General features: G+C 38.3%; 1 protein-coding gene across 1 annotated transcript; it reads right to left on the minus strand.

The window, feature by feature from the left end:
* Window positions 1-444: 444 nt before the first annotated feature.
* Window positions 445-16,749, minus strand: LOC140334303 (UDP-glucuronosyltransferase 3A1-like). Its single transcript, XM_072416592.1, has 7 exons — window positions 16,594-16,749; window positions 8,276-8,377; window positions 6,446-6,560; window positions 4,351-4,885; window positions 3,784-4,015; window positions 2,219-2,438; window positions 445-1,089 (listed from the first exon to the last, which is right to left on the minus strand). Exons 1-7 carry the CDS (start codon window positions 16,688-16,690, stop codon window positions 813-815), a joined length of 1,578 nt encoding a protein of 525 aa, XP_072272693.1. The 5' UTR covers window positions 16,691-16,749; the 3' UTR covers window positions 445-812.
* Window positions 16,750-21,971: the final 5,222 nt, after the last annotated feature.

Consider the following 21,971-nt stretch of genomic DNA (forward strand, 5'->3'; position numbering starts at 1 on the left):
AGGGAGAATACACAATACGGGCAGTAGGTGTCTAACAGGGGTATGCTAATTAGGACAATAGAACTGGGGCACATTTTCTGTGCCTACTGTATACATTTTATAAATGTAATATTACTAATGTCAGGTGAAAAAATGGAGAGCCAAAGTTTCTGCCTTGCCTATGGCCCCATTTTGCCGTAAGCTATCTTTGCTCCCTGAATCAATCAAAGGACTTCAGTACTGCCAGCATTCCACCATTACAAAAGAAAATCTGTGACAGCTCCTCTTTCATTCTTAGCAACACTCTTGGCACAGTAGGGTTTATACAGCAGCAAAGTATGCAATACATAACATACAGAACAGCACCCTTGTCAGTGTTGAAAATTGTCACTTCATCAATCCCTTTTATTGGACTGCTTGGCCAGCATGTGTATAAAGAGAAAAATATACAAAAGACATGAGAAATAAACAAAATATTATACTAAAGGATGGAATTACATTAACAATCATAAACAAAATACAGATTTAACGTACACAAAGCAGTCTCCCCCACACTACTGTGTCCTGAGATGACGGAGGGGTCGGCAGGAGGAACCTCTGAGAGCACCAAGGTATACAGGTGATTTACACATCAGTCGGCAAAGCTGGGGCAGTGGCAAGTATTTTTCTATCTGATACAGATCCACTTGAAAGAATACATTTTAGTCTTCCATGGTAGCAGTGTCCCTGAGGATTAGTAATAAATGGCTACAAAACATTGCTGATACTTTAAAAATTCCATACTATGACCACAATAAAATCTTTTTTCATTTTCAAAACAATGAAGAATGTTGTTAGTTTCTCTTTAACTTTCCTGAAGAACATAATTTTCTAATGATCAACCTGAAAAGAGCCTTTGTGAGGTAGACAGCCACAGCGAGACACACTAAGAGGAAGAGAATGACATCTAGCAGCCATTTCTGATACCAGGGCTGTTTGTAGGAATAGGGATGAAGATGACCGCCACCACCGGATTGGATTATGTGGTCCACCCATCTCAATAATACCTGGTCGGGTGGAAAGGGTTGTGACCTCCTAATAGTTTGCAGCTTCATTACTGATGTCTTGTAGCTGTGAACACATAAATGGAATCAGGGTCAAAGACAAATTTTTCACTTGTCCAAAGTGATTTTAAAACAGAGATTTAATATAAGCACATTGCCAACTTCTGGATTCTTCACTATTAGGGCAAATTAAGCAAAAGTAATATTTTCCCTCTTTTTCCTGCCGCACAGCATTCCTTTGAATGATCATGATCTTATCACACCACACAAAACAGTTCTTTTGGATTGACATAATATCAAATGTCAGAAAATTTTTTATCTTGAAAACAAAAATGACATTTTAAAGGGCTAATCTCTAAAGCCAAGATTGTATGCAGAAACCAGGTAGATATATTGCCTTGGGGATGTGTAATTAACTTTTATCTATCTTTATGACTGTTCACCCAGACAGCAACCAGCCATCACAGGGAGACATAAGACTACTGAAAAAGCCCTATACAGATGTCAAATACAGTATTATTATGATTAAATAGTATTTATATAGTGCCAAGATATTAATAGGGGTTGCAAATGACAGAAAGATACAGACAGTGACACAGGAGGAGAGAAGAGCTTACAATCTAAGAGGTGGGAAAAGTAGCACACAATTAGAGGGGGGATAGACATTAGATCACTGCTACTGGAAACAAGCTTCTTGTGATTGTTTCCAGTGACAGATGAATGAACAAGCACAACACACACAGCACCATTCTGTCCTATGAAGAGGGGAAGGAAGAGAATAAGCAGGCGGATTGATAAATGATATTGGGGGACCACTGTACACGTGTCAGATTTTTGCCCAAGACAAGCAAAATAATTTGTCTTGGATAATCTGTTGGAAAACAGCTAGATAAAATGTTAGTAACAAAAGTGCAGGGAGCTGGAACGTTATGCATTTGGTAACCCAACTTCATATTTGTCCTGGGCTATATTTTATAGATGATACCTGAGTTAAAGGTTGCATAAGGATCTTTCCTGTTCAGTGGATGGTGCTAACTGGAGTAAGGAGTCCTAGGTTCTTATTGTATTTCATCTGTTTAGGCTAAAACTGTAGCATTTTGTTTTGGCCCACAATAGATTCTTTGCCAGATTCAAAAATGCTGTGCAATGTGTGAGACGATTGCAGGACCCTCAGATATTGCACTGCCAACAATTACCTTTTATTTTCTATGATGTGCTGAATAGTCTTTGCAAATTTTTTAGCCTTAAGTTCCTCAGGAGGAATAAAAGTTCCCATTTGTCTAGCTTCTACTCTGGCCATGTTTTCATACTGATCTCCAAACAGTGGAATTCCAAGAACGGGAACGGCATGATACACAGCCTCCATCAAACTGTTCATTCCTCCATGTGTCACCAGAAGACGCACTTTAGGGTGCCCTGCAATTAGCAAAAATATTAAAAATATTATTATAAATATTATTAAAAAAAATGTCAGGAGAATGGAACAAAAGAGTGAAATGGGGCCAGGAAGGCAGAGCTAAGATAGGAAAAGGGAAGAAAGAATTAAGCTAGGTACACACGTGCAATAATTGTCATTCGAAAACGAACGACTAACGACAGATCAACGATTATGCACAATTATTTTGATTGATCATATTGTGCACAATTCTGTACATGCTGTAACAATACGATCGTTCAAATATAATCCACCAATAATGTACACACGCTAGATACGATCGTTTGAACGATGCAGGAAGTGGCATGTAAAGGAAAAAGTGTACTGCAGAACCATCCTAGATCCCTGAACGACCATACACACAATAGATTGCGAACAGTCGTTGCCCAATCAGATCTGCCGGGACAGTGGTTCGCTTCCAGCAACAATTCTCGTTCATCGGTTAGGATGGAAAAAGGGAGGACAGAGTTGCAGTAGGGAAAGGGACAACACTGTGGGTGAGAAAAAAAAAAGATCACAGGGAAGGGATGAAATAGGATAAGGGAAGGGAGTGCAAAGTTATGATGGAAAAGGGAGGAGAGAGTTTTAAAGTATGAGAAGGGAAGGCCAAGTCTGGATGGGGAAAAAAAAGACAGTTAGGTGGGGGAAAGGGCAAAGTTAGGGTAGGAGAATGATGGACAATACTTATAAAAGTTCTCTTAATTATACATGATACCACAACCCCAAATATAATATCAATAGGACAAAAATAAAATGATATTAAGGCTTTTAAAGGTATCAATCTTACTCTATCAATAAATTGTAATAAACCTCATTAAATATAATAAAAAAACACCTTTTATTGGTAGCTCACCACAACATAGCTATGTTATCACAGATAATACCATTAGTACATTGGAATGATGGACTCTGATAGGATCGTGGAAGGGAAGACAAAGTTAAAATGGGGAAGGGAGGACAGTGGGAGCAGAAATGAAGGCAGAGTTTTTAGGGAAAGGGCAGAGACAGAGATAGGGGTCCAAATTGTGCCACTGTGCGAGGTGCTGAACCCTACCCACATGGGATCCCACAAAAGCCTGAAGTCAGTTCTGCACAGGGGCCCACCATTGACTACGTCTGCAGCTGGGACTGAGCAAGTATAGGGCAAGGGAAAAGATAGTTTTGGTAGAAGAAAGAAGCAGTAAGGAAGAAGCTAGTTTTGGCAATGCTTATAATTTTAAGTGCAACTGAAATTATTAAACATATGAAGTTGTTAAATAGACCCAGTGGTCAATCCCATTCAAGCCAATTGGATATGGATAGGGAATAATAATAAAAGATTTTCACCCAGTAAATCATTTTGTGACAGCCAGTCCATAATCTTCACGTTGGGAGGAATTTCCACCTCTTGCGGCCACTTTGACTTATGATACCTCCAGATCACTTTCTGCGGAATCTTAGCAAATCCATTATTCATCTCCTTGAGGAATTCCTCCAGAGGGACTGAGGACAACATTGATCCCAGAGTCACCACAATAAAACCAGTATCCCCGGACTCAGATATAAAATCCTCCAGTTCCTGAAAATAAGTAAATAATATATAAAATATTTGAACTGACCATAGAATTGGGATGCTGCTCTGTCATGAGACAGGAATATTATACTAGAAGGAGGTCATACTAAGGCTGGTGAAACTATGGATACGGCATAACCAAACAACTGTGATCTATTTAAATAGCAAATGGTATTGCTGCTGCTAGTAACCAATGCAACCAGCAGCTGTGAGCCTGTTGTAAAGGTAAACAGCAGCCTACATACCTATTTGCTTATAGTTGTCTCAGCAAATCTATTGGTTACATCCTAATTATATGGTATAAACCATATGAATACCAAAGGTGATTCAGGTATACTCACTTGCGATAATGGTTTTACTGGCTTGGCCAACAGTCCTCCAATGAACTGAATGTGGGGAAGGAGGGGACGGGGAAATTCAAGGGTGAAGTCTATGTTGTACAGCCAGAGCTCAGCTTTCAAGTGAAGGTCAGGTATATTAGGTCTAGACTCAGCAGGAAAATGCTCTTTAATGACATCATCAAACAGGGAGTCAATCACTTTAAAAACTACAGATGAACCCATGAACGTCACCAAATTCTTCAAACGTCCAAAGAAATCCATCTGGTCAGTGAGCTGCGTATGGAACACTGGGATATAGGATAAAGGACTTGGCATTCCTACACGGTCAGCATTGGCCATAATCCCTGGAAAGAAAGCAATAAATGGAAGTCCCAACTTCTCAGCAACTAGGAAAGTACAGGGGTTAAATGAGTCCACCACCGCAATGTCAAATTGTTCCTTCTTCAAGAAATTCAAGATTTCTGATTGGTGTAAAGTTTTGTTGCACTGGTAAGACAGCTCTTTCATAAATGTAAGGATATATTGAATTCCACGCCTGCAAGGAAAGATGATTCCACAAAGTTAAACTTACCATTTACAGAATATAACCTGATTATTAGATTACTTTTGAAGATCAGGAAATGCTCCCCTTTTCTGGAACCCCCTTCCCCACACACACATCCCAGGTTTAAATGTGGGGGTCTGGGTCATTCATGGTCATGATGACGAATGAAGAACATCCATACCATGATCTCCCCTATAAGGTGTGGACCTATACCCCATAGCATATTGAGTTTAAAATTAGGTAAGCCAACTCAGCACCATATCCATGATCTGATGTCCCTTCAGCCCCCAAATCAACCCCCGCAAATACTACACTGTTCTCACCTTTACCCTTCACCATGCCATTTTCAGAGTAACTTTTCCTAAGATGTGTGCTGGCAAGTGGGAAACAGAGGGTACTCAAACACAAACAGGGAAAGGGACTGCCATTGTCACTGGTATTGGAAGCTTGTAAGAACCTACTAGCTATGTGCCTGGTGGGGAGTTCAGCGCGGAAGAATGTTGCAACCTTTAAAAGCCAGTACAAACCAGTACATTTCTTAGGTATCTGTGCACAGGTTTAACTTGTACTGTTAAAGTACTACAGTTAGAGCCTATGTCAACCCAGAAGCACTTGGTTCTGTGCACCTTGGAGTTGTTTAGATCTGTGAGATCCAGGTTAACGTAGGTTGTCTTTGCAGAGTGCAGAGGAGGGAATAGTATCTAATACCGGTAGTATGTACTGTCACAGAAGAGATGTGTTAGCCACCTTGTGTTTTCAAAAAATCTAGGCAAAAGTTTGAAAACAATTAAAAGCTCCCTTTTTTGCCATAGACACAGCTACAAACTACCCAAACGCGTAGTTAAATAACTACAAAATATATATTGTGTATCTGTATATATTGTGTAGCATTCACTGTCCCTTCAGCACATAGGAGACTGGTGATCAGGGACTCAGTAACTTGGAATTATCCCTGTGGTGGACCATGGCTCACATGTGAGCTTGAGCACAGTGATGGAGGAGTAATCATTTATCAGTCAGTAGAAGTGATCAGGTGGCTTTACAGTCATCCACCACTTCTACTAAACACAGAACAGTGTAATATAAACCCATTGCTGTAATAGTCACAACAAGCTGTTGTATCTTACCCTTTAAGAGCAGCAACACAAGAAAGTATACACCACTTGTAAATACAGTCATTATAGGTTTTCTTTACCATTTACATTGCCAGTGGAAAAATGTTCCCTATACATTTGTGGTCATAATGCCACCTTGTAGCTCCAGAACTGTGCAGGCACAAGGAAAGGTTTTTTGATCAATTTCCTTGGAGTTTTAATAGAATGTGCCCTCTTTCGAAGCTCTAATAGTATGGTTCTGGGCCTCCCTACTCTTAAAGCTTTTATGGTATGTTTTTGAGTCCCTCCTCTACTTGTAGCTTCTATAGTATGTTTCTGGTTCCCCATTTTTTAGAGTATTGAGTATGTTTTTGGTTCCCTGGCTTGGACTTTTGCTGAATATGAACCTGGTTTCCTTAACCCCTCTTTGAATCCTGCTAAATATATTGTACCATACCTGCCCACTAGGAACTCTTTTTGATTTTCTATAAAAAGATCTGTAAACTCCTGAAGATATTTCTCATCAAGGGAATAGGTGGACACAGGATATGGACTTGGTGGTGGCTTGTAACCTGCAAATCAAATATGGTTTATTAGTTATGTGTACTTTCGCTACTATTATCCTAGGTCTTGCTGCCAATATGTAATCTGGTAAATTACTCCTCATAATTAAGCTAGCAGATTGTGCAAATACATATTTATTTATATAGGAAAAGATAAATTATAATTATTTCAAATTACCTTCTCACCTAAGGTTCTCTGTATACAATGCAAAACCCTGTAAAAAAGCAACCATATACTTACCTTTCTGAACTGTTTGTTGGAATGCTGCTGATGTCCTTTTCCTGTCTCCTGCAGGTTGAGTCCAATACCTGTTACGCCTGCTGTGATGTACGATTGGAAAGCAGGAATGCCAGCAAGCAGCAGGGGAGCAGTTATTCTACACACGCAAACAGAAACAGAAGCAAAGTTTTGCCTTTTGTGCAAGTGACCCTGTGAGAAACACACACAAGATGCTAATTATTATATTTATTTTCAAGAAAAAACTCCTGTGTGTGACTCTCACAAGCTCAATTGACTTGGGACCACTCTTTGACTTTAGGACTATTTCCCAACCAATCCCTTTTCCCTATCCATTGGGTATGTCTATTGGTCCCTGAGGCCATCTCAATGTCGGGGGAAAATAGTTGGCAAGGCTTGCAAGATTTCTAGCTCTTTAAGACAAGAAGTTTTTAAATTTTAGATACTTACAATTGTCACAATTGTCAGTATGTGTCAATTAATTGACTATACAGGAGCACAATCCTAATTCTCAACTGCCACAGAAATGAACATTTTCCACCATTGGATATTGTAAACTAGGGCTCAAGAAGGCATCCCGTGTTCATAAGTGGCTGTATATCACAGCCCAACTCCAACCTATTTTTTTTTTATGGTTTTTTGATAGCAGCTGAAAACATCTATCTGGTCATCATATTTTTAGTTTAAAATGGTGTCTGTACACTTACCCCTAAGATACTCCTCTTCCTTCACAGGAAGTGAGGAATTTTTCTTTCGTGGGAATAGAGGGAGCAATAAAAGGCAAACAGAGATTGCAATGCTTTTATATCCTAGTAGAATGCATGTTTTTATTGTTGTTTGTATCCCCTTGGGGCATAATAATATGTATTTTTATTAATATTATGTAAGCCTCTATAAATCACAGCATTCGACAGTCATGTTAATAATTGTGCATCAGAAGAGCTCACAGTCCAATGTTCCAACTGTAATCCAATGTCCTTGAAACCGTCTGTGGCCAATTTTGGGAGAAAGCCAATTAATCTACCATTGTGTTTTGTTTTTGGTTTTTTTTTGGGGGGTGGGGTGGGGGGGGGGGGTGTGGAAAGAAAACAGAGTTCCTTAACAAATATATTGTACATACAGGGAAAACATCAAAACTTCATGAATTTAAAGTTCTGGGATTTTAATGCTGCAAGGTGACAGTGCTAACCACCAAGCAAACAGGTTCATAATGTATTTGATACAAGACAGAGGGTGAGAATTGAGGGTAAAATGTCCTAATTTTTTTGTTCTGTCTGGCACCCATTAGAAGGAGAGTACAGAAAGATCTTCAAAACAGGAAGCAATGGAACGCTGGTTCTAAATGGTTGTAATTTGGCTGTGTGTAGTTTTTGACACCATCCTTGTAGCAACGTTTAACAAACTTGCACAAATATATTTTTAATTACTTAATTTGTAATTATTAGCCAATCTGAGATTTAGAATTCTACCGTACTCGCAAACCAACCTGGAAGATTTCCTTCCCCGAACTGCAGAAACATTCTTACTTCATGCCCATTGTTATGGAGGATTCGGGTGATCTCATCCATCAAGAGGTAATGACTCCCACCTGTAGCACAAGCAATATAAACAAAAATTAAAACTGACATAACTGGAAAAATCTCAACAATGAGGATGACCAACAAAGGAATTCTTTTTTTCTTGTTTAATGAAGAATTTAATTAGCATGTTGATAAGGGGGGAAAGGGAAACAGATAAAGCAAAATGTAAGATTTAAAATGCACTATGAGCAAACAAACCCCCAACCCTCTGTCCTACCACACTCTAATTAATTATTGACATGAAAAAACTAGAATATAAGTATATTGAAGGCAATGTGTTAGATACAGGAAAAATGGGCAAATGCAAAGAGTCTAAGTGACTTGACAAGGGCCAAATTATGATAACTGGGGTCAGTGCATGTGCAAAACATCAGGTCTTATGGAATGTTTTGGTATGCTGTGGCTGGTACCTACCAAAAGTTTTTAAAGGAGGAACTGGCAACAAGGTTATGAGCACCCAGGGCTTATTGATACATATGGGAGGAAGGATAAACACGTCTGGTCCAATCCAACAAGAGAACTACGAACTAGAATGTACAATGTGCTAAAAACTTAATGTTGTTAATGAGAGAAAGGTGTCAGAACAACTAATGTATTGTAGAGCATGGGGCTGCAGAGTGCCTATGATGACCGCTGTCCACTGTCAAAAGTAACTTCAAAGGAATGTGAGCACCAATCACTGTCATTTAATACACATGAACCTGGAAGATTCTCTACCAGAGAATATTTCTAAATATCAGGGAATGACAGATAGTGAGAATAAAGAACCTTTAGCACAAAGCTGACTTACTCTCATTAGCGTCCTTCCCCACCCTGTCAGTTCATTGCTTTATTTTGTACATAATTACCTTTTTAGAACATGATTTTTCCATTTCCTCATTCCTGGCCTAAGGGAGGATGACTTGTGACCCTTGGCAAATATGTCTCCTCTGATAATTGCCTTAGGGCTGATATTGGACGAGAATCTGACGTGTGTACAGTGTTTCTCGATGAACGGCGAACGATCATAATGAAAGTGAAGGGGAGAGAGAGCACAGCAGGGTGCCACTCACTCTTTCTACCCCCTGACTTTTTCCATACAGCAAAACAGTGCTATATGTACAGTGCTCATTCATGCATTATTCAGTCTTTTGTCCTGGAAAAGGATTGTGAAAGATCTTTTCCAACGACAATTATTGCACCCAGCCTTATTCACAGGTTTTGGATCCTCAAATAGTACAATAACTCAACACAGCTAAAATCACCCAAAATGACTAAGAACAAACATTGGAATTCTATGAACTGAAACATTTAGCTTGGAGAAGCCATCCTTCAAACCCAAAACAGCTGGAGCAATATGTTTAGGAAAATAATTCAAACTACCAGGTATAACCTTATAATTTATATATAAGTGCAGAAGCCTCATTGAAAAAAAAACAGAAATTGATTGTTTGCAGTAATTGCCTTTGCTGGTTGAGCAATAACATTTTAATTTCAGGGTTCCATCATTTTTGTCTATGTCATTTTCAGTTGAGTTAATATTTGAAATATTCAGTTGTATGGGAAGAATGTAGAGAATACAGTTGTCATTACATCTGCAGCATCTCCCACACACTCTCGTTCAATGAAATTCCAGGTAATGATCCCCATATTGATGTGCGTGAGAATGCCTATATCATTTACATAATAGTAGCACGCAACTGTGTACTTCGTAACCTTATCCGTAGGGGGGAGTGTCTCAGCTCTCACGCACATTGACTTCTGCTACTACAGCACATGAATGATTCCAAACAGAGAAACTGTGAATGGTTCACATTCTATGTAAACTAAGAAATATTTCACGGGGACTGCTCAGGGAATATCTGAACAGATCAGTCATCACCCACTGACATATGATATTTTTGCAAACCCAACCTGTAAATTGGTAGGCTCACACATCAAATTTATGTTGCTGAACTTTTCCAGTGACACTAAAAAAAATGACCATTGTACACACAGCAATAATCAATTCTAAGAGGAAGTAGAGGGGGAGGACAAGCGGGAGGTACCCTGGTGTGTCCTCCTCTATTGGGGCTATTTATATTTATGGAAACATTCCTCATTGGGGAATTCATTACTGCCATTAACCTTCCTAGCGGTAACCCCGAGTGTGACTCAGGGTAGAAAAAAGTCGCTGAAAGTGGTAACCTATGGGAGGTAACCGTAAATACAGCCTTACCTGATCTGCCGGCGTCCCGCACTGTCCATCGCCGCAATCTCTGTCTTCTTCCTTATTCCGCCAGCCGGCTTCTGCACTCGATGAGTCACCGGGGGGTCCCAGTGACGCCTGTGCGTGTGTACGTTGCCGGCGGGGGAGGGGGGGGGACCACTGCACAAATGCTAAATTTGAGTGGTCCAACAATGTTGTTGTGGCAGATCATAGAGCTCTCTGTATGACTGCACAGACCTTAACCAACAGATAAAGGATGGATTTAAAGATGTCTGAATCATGAAATATAAGATATAAAGATTTTGAAGAAATGTGCCATACATCCCATGTGCCAAAATGTATCAAGATAAGTTGATTTCAATGTGGTATGCTGTGTTTAATATTGTTGTGCAAGACCTTTGTAAATTCAAATACAGGTTGACATTCAAGAATCCGGCCATCGATAATCTGGTTCCTTCAGATTTCTGGGCACAGTTTCAAATTTACACTGTTTTCTGGAGGCGTCATTTATGTTTTGATGGCGCTGTACTTCAGAATCAGCTGTTGGGTCTTGCTTGCACGTGCTTTCCTGGTCTTTCCTTCTCATTTATGTATAGCCCCATTATGGATTCAGCATCCGTTTAAAGGACTGTACAGGTAGTCATTTTCTGTTAAATATATACAGCATATATACCGTAAAAAAATCAAGATTTTGTTAGAAAATCCGACACGCCTCAGGTCCAGAGGTTGCCAGATTTTTGAATGTCAACCTGTATGCACATACATACAGCTAGACTGTTCTGGTGGATATTGAATGTGATGAGATCTATGAATATTTTGTCTCTTTGATGTCCCATGCCTCCTAAAGAAGCAACTTTTTTCAAAAGGCATGAACTGAAAAAGGTAGATTCATAGCCAATGCATGTTAGGCAGCATGGTGGCTCAGAGGTTAGCTCTCACAGTGCTAGGTCCAGGTTCGAATCTCAGTAAGGACACTATCTGCATAGAGTTTGCAGGCTCTCCCCATGTTAGTGTGGGTTTGCTCTGGGTACTCCGGTTTCTTCCCACATTCCAAAAACATGGAGATAGGTTAACTGGCTTCCTTCAAAAAATGTACCTTAGAAAGACATATGACTATGGTAGGGACATTAGATTGTAAGCCCCTTTGAGGGACAGCTAATGACATAACTATGGACTTTGTAAAGTGCTGCGTAATATGTAAGTACTGTATAAATAACGTGTAATAATAATAATGTTTCTAGTTCATGAATGTTGAAATAAATTATGTTTTTAGAATTATTTGATGACTAATGATATTTTGGTGTTTCGAAAGTCCAATAATCAATTAGGAAATAAATATTGTATACATTTTGATGTGGATATGGCACCTGAGTGGTATAGGTATCTCGTAGTTTGATCATTTCTAGGCAAGTTACTGAATGACAAGGATGACCAGGTGCATTTTAAAAAGCTGACAGATGTGATTTCTTTTCTCAATGCTTTTTTTCAAACTACGTTAAGATTAGAACTGCAATTTATTTATATCAGTGCTTGCATCTGAATACAACTATTTAATGTACTATGAACTTGCTCAGCAATGTAACTGAAATGTGATTATTTATTATATCCAATTAAACTGTTAATCATAATATATCAAGCAGTTTTGATTTTATTACGATGGTTAATCAAAAAACTCATCTGATGATTTAATTATCATTCTGCCCAATATCAATTGTAAATGCTTTAAAATGGAATTGTTTGGACTGATTCATCATTTTTGCAAAGTAGATTAAACATGATATATAGTGTGTGGCTTTCTTTAGGCAAGCAAGGATAGAAAAAGGTGAAAATGGTAGGAAAATCAAACAAAGCCTTGTGTTGGGAATGGCAATATCTATAAAGTGGAACAGGTATGTTAGGGCAACTGCTTTGCCATGTGTCAATGCATGCGTGTTAATGAACATTATGCCAAAAAACATGCAGCTGGGTTAACTGCCTTTCCCTCAACAATTGGCCTTGGACTGTGATAATGACATATGACTATGGTAGGGACATTAGATTGTGAGCTTTTTTGAGGAGCAGCTACCGTGTTTCCCTGATGATAAGGCATCCCCATCAAATAAGCCACCCCCCGATTTTTGCTCAAACAATTAAAATAAAGCACCCCCCGCAAATAAGACATCTTCCGATACCTGATACTGTGTGCCTCCGTGTGACTCCTCGATGCTGGCTGCAGTGCAGAGTGAAACTGAAAGAAACTTCAAAGGACAAGCAAGCTGCTGATCCCTGCCCTAACAGAGTCTGTTACCCAGCGAGTCAGTGATCAGAAGGGGACAATGAATGGCACAGAGTGATCAGAAGGGGACAACGAATGGCACAGAGTGATCAGAAGGGGACAATCAATGGCACAGAGTGATCAGAAGGGGACAATCAATGGCACATAGTGATCAGAAAGGGACACTCAATGGCACATGAGTGATCAGAAGGGGACAATGAAAGGCACATGAGTGATCAGAAGGGGACAATCAATGGCACATACGGTAGTGATCAGAAGGGGACAATCAATGGCACATACGGTAGTGATCAGAAGGGGACAATCAATGGCACATACGGTAGTGATCAGAAGGGGAAAATGAATGGCACGGAGTGATCTGAAGGGGACAATCAATGGCACATGAGTGATCAGAAGTAAACAATCAATGGCACATGAGTGATCAGAAGGGGACAGTCAATGGCATAGAGTGATCAGAAGGGGACAATCAATGGCACATGAGTGATCATGGGTGATTTTCAACAATAAATGTGTACTGTAGTCTTCTTCATGGAAAAATAAGACATCCCCCTGAAAATAAGACCTAGGGCATATTTTGGCATTTCAAAAAATATAAGACAGTGCCTTATCATAAGGGAAACAGGGTAGTGATATGACTATGGATTTTATAAAATGCTGCGTAATATCAGCATCATATAAATACTGGCTAATATTGATGATAATAATAAGTTACCAGATGTTGCATTAAGGCAGCACAGGGAAAACCAATGAGATTCAAATGCATCCTAATATTCCCTTGTTTGATAACTGCACACATGGAAACCCACTAGAATGTATTGTTACTTGTTACAACATAAGTATGTCACCTAACTGTGTTGTGGTGCCAATTAAAATGAATAGCACTGCAACACATTATTCATCAAAGCTCTCCAAGGCTGGAGAGGATACACTTTTGTGAAGGTGGGTGATCCAGCAAACCTGGAATGGATTTCTTCAGAGTCATTTGCTATTTGTTAAAGCAAATATTTGAAATTCTGGACAAAATCTATTCTAGGTTTGCTGGATCATGCAGGTTCATTGATGAAAGTGTATGTTCTCCAGCCATAGGGAGACTAAATAAATCAGGCCCTATGGATGTTTCTGGGGGTTGTCTCATATTCTTGTGGATCTTTGTAAGTGAGTAGAAGGCGGGAATAATCAAATTGTCAACCAGTAAAAAAAATTCCTAGATCTTGGTCGATTATAGCATTATCATATACCTCATTGATCAAGTTGTAAAACTCCACTGTGTACAGTTTAAAATAATGCCATGAAATTGGTTTGTACTAACCGCAATTTTTTTAGGATCTTGTTGAATATTTCCACATTTTGAAAGTTATCCTATATTTCCGCCTTTGTCTGCAGGTTTGATAGTAATGTCATTGTTTTCTACTAATTGTCCTAATGCTTCTTGTTGTAAAAAATTAGATTGGAATGAATGTTGCTAGATTTTTCTAAATGCATAATTTCTTTACTAAATTGTTGGACGATAATATCAATATGGGTAGTAGAAGTGACTGGGGAAAAAAAGGGATTTCTTTTTGAAAGGGAAACCTGTTAAATGTAGAGATAATAAATGTTAATCTATCAAAATATTCTCTGTTAATGTATATAAACAAAAGCTTTTAATATTGTAAGGATTTTGAGCTTTATTCACTTTTTTAAACACACTGCTAATATTCTAAACACATTTGTATCTAGCGAACATAGAGCAGAAAAACTGAACTGAGCTGAAATAAATAAATAACTATAACAGTAACGATTTTATAATTTGCCACTTATGGCGACTTTTTAAAATATATTTGAACAGGAAATCATTAGATCTTTATTCCCACTGCCCCTTATGTGTATAACTCATTTTGTTTTGAACAATTGACAAATATAAATTAATTTGTGTATTTGTTCTCCTATGATTGACAATGCAAATTTGTCACATGGGAAAACTAAGTACACACCTACATTTTCAATTCTGTTAAATTAGAAAACGGACCTTTATATTAGGGCCCAGTGAACAGAAATTTTTTTTTCAGGGATTATGCTGTGGAATCTGTTTTATTTAAACGTCTCACTAAACTACTTAATCCCTCACTACTTACCCACCTTTTCATATCCCCCTCCTATTGTGTGATACTCACTTCTTAGATTGTAAGCTCTTTGGGGCAGGGTCCTCTCCCTCCTCCTGTGTCACTGTCTGTATTTGTCTGTCATTTGTAATCCCTATTTATGTACAGTGCTGCGTAATATGTTGGTGCTAAATAAATCCTGTTTTTTATTATTATTATTATTATTATTATTATTAATAATAATAATAATAATAATTACTTTAATAAATCTAGTGTTCCCTGTGCTGTTGATGTGTATGGTTTCATTATGCCAAGATCCAAAGGGCTCTCTAAGGCAAAAAAAAAATAATTCCACAGTAATAAAAATATTCTACAAGTGGTGCAAATTTTAAATTATTAAAATGACTGCTTGAAAATGAAATGTCCAGAACGGGCCAACCCAGCTTATCCAGACCAAGAGCTGACTAATGATTTTTATTGCTGGATCTTGCAAAAGTTAAAGCATAAAAGTGCATGTATCTAAAAACCTGATTGTGCCTCCTGGTCATTGATCATTTCCTGACCACCTTGTATTCTGTGAATAGTAGGTGATTGGCCAAGGGGAGAAATTGGCAAGCTTCAATAAATCTGAGTTCCGTTCCTCACTGTCACAGCGCTAAAAGTACGGCTCAGTTGGGACTAAACTGTGGCCATTTTTACCAACACACACACAGCAAAGGAAATAATAGAAGGAGTGGGGAACCTGGGGAAGTTATTCCTAATTTAAAACCATTGGAAAGATTTTATCTTGTGGCTGAAATTGTTCTTTCAAGTGGAACTAAATAGAAAAAAATACAAGCAGGCAGGTTGTTTAATGCTTAACAATGATACGCCTTCTGCAATGATGCATACATAATCGCCACAAATTTTATTTGTAAAGAACACTGAGCATGGAGGTACACCATTCTCGTCTGGATCCCAACATGAAAAAGGTCCAGGTGAAGATGGCATTGCCTGCAGGCGAGTTTATTTTTAAAACAATTTCATCAGGCACAGAAGTTTATTTTATTGCAGAAAGAAGCTCCCTGGTTCCAAGTGATTTTATTTTACATTTAGTTCTGTGTTGAGCTAAATGAATAAAAAATGATGATTGTTAAGCCTAGTTAGTGTTCTTAACTGCCAGAAAATACTAAATTTTTATTTAGTATTTTTATTTTATCATTAAAAAGTCATAAATAAAAAAAACATTATGCTTTGCTGATAGTTACACTTTTATTTCCAGTGCTTCTGCTGCTGTTTGATCCAATTGCCCTTTACTCAGTAGAATTGTTGCAATCTTTGTACCAGAACTAAAGTTTATTTTTAGTGTTTGTGTAACTTGCAAAAAATTCAGCTGCAGAGTTAAAGGAATAGAACTGTTCTTTGTGCAAAACACAGATTTAGGAAAAGCAATGATTTTTTGGACAAGTTTACATCATTTCTAGATTGCAAACTACTCACAATAGCAGATTACTAGTAAGAATGGCATTTTTTTTAAATTACTATATACCTACAATTCTCTCAACTATAACTACATAACACATATGATGGAGGCAAGACTCAAAAAGTTTTACTCTCAGTATTTCAGGATTGTAAATGTATCAGAAGTTAAACAATACAAGAACTATACACTGTTGTATATGAAATATAAGTGGAAGGACTCACCTATGAAGCATATTGTCAGGATTTTGGCACCATGAAGAAACAGGAACTGTAACACAAACACCAGAAGGAAAACAGTCTGCTTTTTACATGCAGCCATTGCAATCTAAAACTAGAGGGAAGAGAGTCATGTGTACACTGTGTGTACAAGGAAAATTGATAGGACTGGGAGGGATCAGGAAAGATGGCCACACTCCTTCTGGCATTATGCTATGTAAGGATATGTCAAACAATGTAACTGAGCCAAATGAAACATGCATGTGCCTGGAATAAAAAAAAACATACCAATTCTCTTGGTGCAAAGTTTGAGGCTGTAAAGAAATTACTGCTGGGAAATATTCTGCAATAGAATAAATCAGCATTTAGCTTAATAAACACGCTTGTGTCACGCATGATAAACAGTTCTTTTCTAATTAAAAAAATAATAATTATATATGTAAATCTTGTGGCTTATTCATGTTTTTTGCAGTGTATTGCCTTGAGTTAAAGTGGAATACAGTAAACTATTTAAAGTGAAACTAAACCTTAAAGCGTACCTATACTCAGAATTTTCACTTTACATAAAAGGGTAGAGCACCCTTATTTTAAGAAAAAGGGTGCAGCACTGCCCCCTAACTCTCGGCCGCCTAGGCAGTCGAGAATGAATGGGAGCGCAAAGCCTCCTTAGATACCTACATCAGGCATCCCAGGCTCATGGGCGCTCATTCTACGCTTGTCCTAGCATTTCGGGCATGCGCAGAAGGAGCCTTTTTGCTAAAAGAGAAAATTGTTTTCATCCTACGTTACCCGATCTCGCCCCTGGGTTGGGTGACGTAGGACGAAGAACCTGGAAGAAAAGACGAAGATGGAGGTGCCCGGAGTGGCGGCTCTGGGACAGTTGTCGGGACGACGCGGGACCAGATGCCCGACATTCCCGGAGTGATCAGTCTGCCCTGCGGGATTGAAGGTGTTTATTTTTTTTTCTTGTATTTAGAGTATAGTTGCTCTTTAACAATAACACACAGCAGCTATTGTGTGTTGCTTCCTTGATCTGTTTTGTTTGTAATTCTGCTTGGTTTCTTGCACTTGGTGAAATATTGTCATTTGTATATCATTATTATTACACAGTATTTATTTATCACCAACATATTACACAGCGCTGTACAAAATCTATAGTCATGTCGTTAGCTGTCCCTCAAACAATCTAATGTCCCTATCATAGTCATATGTCTTTATATCAGTCTAAGGTCAATTTTTTTTGAGAGGAAGCCAATTAACTGCATGTTTTTGGAATGTAGGAGGAAACCAGATTACCCGAAAGAAACGCACACAAACACAGGGAGAACCTGCAAACTCCATGCAGATAGTGTCCTGGCTCATATTCGAACTTAGCGCTGCAAAGGCCAGAGTGCTAACCTCTGAGCCACCGTGGTGCGCGTTATATTTAATTGTTTATGGACTGTTGACCCCCCATATCCATGTTTCTATCTGTAACTCATGGTATGTATTTTCGACTGATTGTTCATTTTCAGCTGTTTGTTTCACCCCACCCTATTGCCTTTTACCAAAAATTTATAAAGAATGTTTAAAAAACAAAAAAAAATAGCAGTCAGGCAGAAGGGGCAGGCGATGTCCCTTGGGGGACCTTTGTACACATGCCAGATTTTCACGCAAGACTATTGTTTGTCTCAAGAATAATCTAGTATGTTTATGTAGTTTTAACATAATGGGCCTGATTTATTAAAACCTGGAATGGATCTGGTCCAGAATTCAAAACATTTGCTAGCAAAAGCAAATTACCTTTCAAGAAACCCATTCCAGGTTTGCTGGATCATCCAGCTTCACTGAAAGTGTATCCTCTCCAGCATTGGAGAGTGTTAATAAATCAGGCCCAATGGAGCAATACAATAGGATACATTAACACCTGCACCCGAGTAAATGCATGTTACAGCACACATAGCAATGGGCACCTTTATTCACTGATGCTCATTATTGAATATGCATTTGTGATGTTTTCAATGCATGGAGGTACATTGAGGGCTCAAAAGAAATGAATCCTCCCTCCTACATAAAATGTAAAAATGCCCATTTTAAATGCACAGTATAATGCATGAATTTAGGTCTGAAAGGGGCCTGAAGATCACCTTCAGAGGATAAACATTTCATGCCCAGACGAATATCAGGACATAAAAGTTGGGGAAAAATACAGAAGCTTTAAATACCCTGTCACAAATGACATCAGCAGAGAACAAAGAGATAATTGAGAGGAAAGTGAAATAGTGCCATAATTATGACACATGACAGCTCTGTATTGTGACAGGGTGAAGTCAAAAACAGGCAAACCTTTCTTGTAAGTAAAAAAAAAACCTCTTGACTACTGCAGACTTTATTCAGCAAACATATACCTCAGGACCCTTGGGTTGCCCTACTGCATTTTAAACCTTCTTTTTTACCTGAAACCCAATTCAAGTTATGTACTCCAGTTCTCCTGGCAGCTAAGCAAACCACAGCAAAAAAATTAGAAAAAGCAGATTATTCTATACCACAAAGTACTCTCACATGTTGATAACACTTTCCTAAACAAAACGTTAGTGTGTTAAATGACACACAAGAAAAGTTTTCTGTGATATGGGACCCATGGCGAGTATATTCTCTACCGAATTTGTCTTCCATATAATGTGTTCGGTAATCTGTTTTGTAACTCAAGTGGTATAAAAGTGTGGACTGGGAAAATTTCTCCTCTAAGTTACCCCCTGTCCCTGGTTCTTCCCTGTTATTTTGTTTACTAGGCTGTTAATATCTGACACTGTAAAGTGATGTTAATTATATGTCCATGTAGGTGGAAGGGTTTGTTGCAATTAACATACCGTAAGTATTTTTTTCATAGCCTGATTATTTTCTTTTGTAATGTACAAGATAAGTGTACTTTTCATTTCCCTTGAGTATGTTAATTTTTATTTTTTTATTATTGTTCTGTATTACAAATTGTTAATTTATCCCAAAAATAAATAAAAATTTATTGAAATAAAAAAAAAACTCTTTACAAAGCTAACTATACATGCAAGCAATGCACATAGCCTATCAGTCAATTTGATGAAAAAGGAAATCTAATAAAAAGAAAAGTTTTTGTTTTGTTTTTTTGTTTTTATTGACAATGTTTGGATAGGAAGTTTGATCAGTGGATGACACATTAAATACAAGCCATATAGATATACACTATATATTATTGGATGATTGGATAAATTAGATATATAGGCTCTAGCTGCACAGAGAATGTCACTTGTATGGGAGGGATTTGTATGCTTTCCATGAAATGTTTAGATTTATGAGAATTTCTATTTCACCTTAGATTTAAATCCAAGCTCCTGTGCTTTGCTTTTAAATCCCTCCATAGTTCTTGTCCCACTCACCTTTCTGACCTGATAGAAAAATACCCCCCTAGCTGCTCTCTTCAATCTTCCAATGACCTGCTAATGACTTCCTCCCTCTTAACCTCGTCACACGCACGGTTTCAAGACTTTCCTAGAGCTGCCCCCACTCTCTGGAATGGTCTTCCTTGTCCTATTAGGTTTTCTTCAACTTTAAAAGAACACTCAAAACCCAACGCTTCAACCTCACCTACCCATCGTCTTCTGTTTCCTACAACACTCACTACTTCCCACTATTCCATATCCCCCCTCCTATTGTGTGCTACTTCCCCCATCTCCAAGATTGTAAGGTCTTCGGGGCAGGGTCCTCTCCTTTTCTGTGTTATGGTCTGTATCTGTGTGTCATGTGCAAACCCTATTTAATGTACAGCGCTGTGTTATATGATGGCACTATATAAATACTGTTTAAAAAATCATAACAGTGTAATGGGGGTCTGGACCTATGGAAGAAGGCTGTGAAATTATATTTTTAACCTCCATATTTAGAGCATACAGTATGACCAACATACCTGGCTGGAATAGATTTAAACTTCTATTTAGAATTTATGGTAATCTGTGTTCTTGAAGGGTAGACTGCACTGACTTTTGTTTGTGACTGCTAAAAATAAAATAAAGGTAAAATAAAAAAGTAGGGATGAAACAATACTAAAATATTTTTTTGTAAAGAAACAGTAAAAAGGTCAGAATCTCTCTCAGTACATAGAGAAACAAACAGCAATTCAAGTGGAACTAAATCTGTAACAGAAATTTGGAAACAAAAACTAAACTCTGCCCATTATGGCTGACTAACACCCTAGTGTGCCCTGCTTATACAATGCTTACCCAATCTCTTAAAGCTTTTTTTGTTGTCATCTTCTGGTTTCAGGTCCTTACTTATTCGGTCACTGATCAGCTGCTGATAATGTAAATTTTGTACGTCTGTGCTGGGGGAACCAGATCTTTCTTTATGTTACAGATGATGTGGTGCACTGAACTTCCACTGCAGTGTACAAAAAAGATTGAAAGCAAAAGGTTAAAGCAATTTTTACTTTTGTGGAAAAGCCTCTAAAGTAGGTTTGCTACCTATCTGGTTTTTGCACCAGATAGTCTGGTCTTTGAAACCCTTGTCTGATTCAAAATCTGCTGACCAGTTTTCCAAGGCACATATGGGTACATGAAGAGGCCAGGTCACTAGCCACTAAAATTAATCCTCACCATGGTACAAATGATGGGTCACTTAGCTTTCTGACCAGGTAGGAAAATAGCCCCCTAGTTGCTCTGTTCGCTCCTCCAATGACCTAATAAAATGTGTTATTTAGTCATTTCATTTGATTTTTCCCATAACCTCGTCACACGCCCGGCTCCAAGACCTTTCTAGAGCTGCTCCGACTCTCTGGAATGGTCTTGTCCTATTCGGCTTGCTCCTACTTTCTTCTCATTTAAACAAGTACTCAAAACCCATTTTTTTTAAACTGGCCTACTTGTCTTTTCTGTTTTTTGAAACCCTCACTGCTGACCCACCATTCCATATCTCCTTCTAATGTGTGATACTTCCACCACCTCCTGGATTGTAAGCTTTTCTGGGCAGGGTCCTCTCCTCTGTCTGCCATTTTCAACCCCTATTTAATGTCTAGCGCTGCGTAATATGTTGGCGCTATATAAATTAAAAAGTAAAGGGGGTACCATAGGGGGGATATGACTGTTAGGATTAGGTAACCCTGAGTAGTGCCAAGCCTGGTTTATAAAATATACTGTAAGGAAAGAGAAGAGGAGAAGAAGAAAAGAAGAGAAGGCTTTACAAATCCCGTTTATTATTATCAATAATATTATTAATAATAATAATAAAATGGCACACTGTTTCTCCCACTGACATTCAACAATGTGGAACTATTACAACTAACAAAGAGGACTGAGCAATTATTTCTTTCAACTAACCACAGAATAAAGGCTTTTTTTTTCTTTTTAATCAATGACTGACTGGTGTATTTTCTCTTC

Source organism: Pyxicephalus adspersus, chromosome 6 (assembly GCF_032062135.1).
Source record: "Pyxicephalus adspersus chromosome 6, UCB_Pads_2.0, whole genome shotgun sequence".
In the NCBI taxonomy this organism is placed as follows: Eukaryota; Metazoa; Chordata; class Amphibia; order Anura; family Pyxicephalidae; genus Pyxicephalus; species Pyxicephalus adspersus.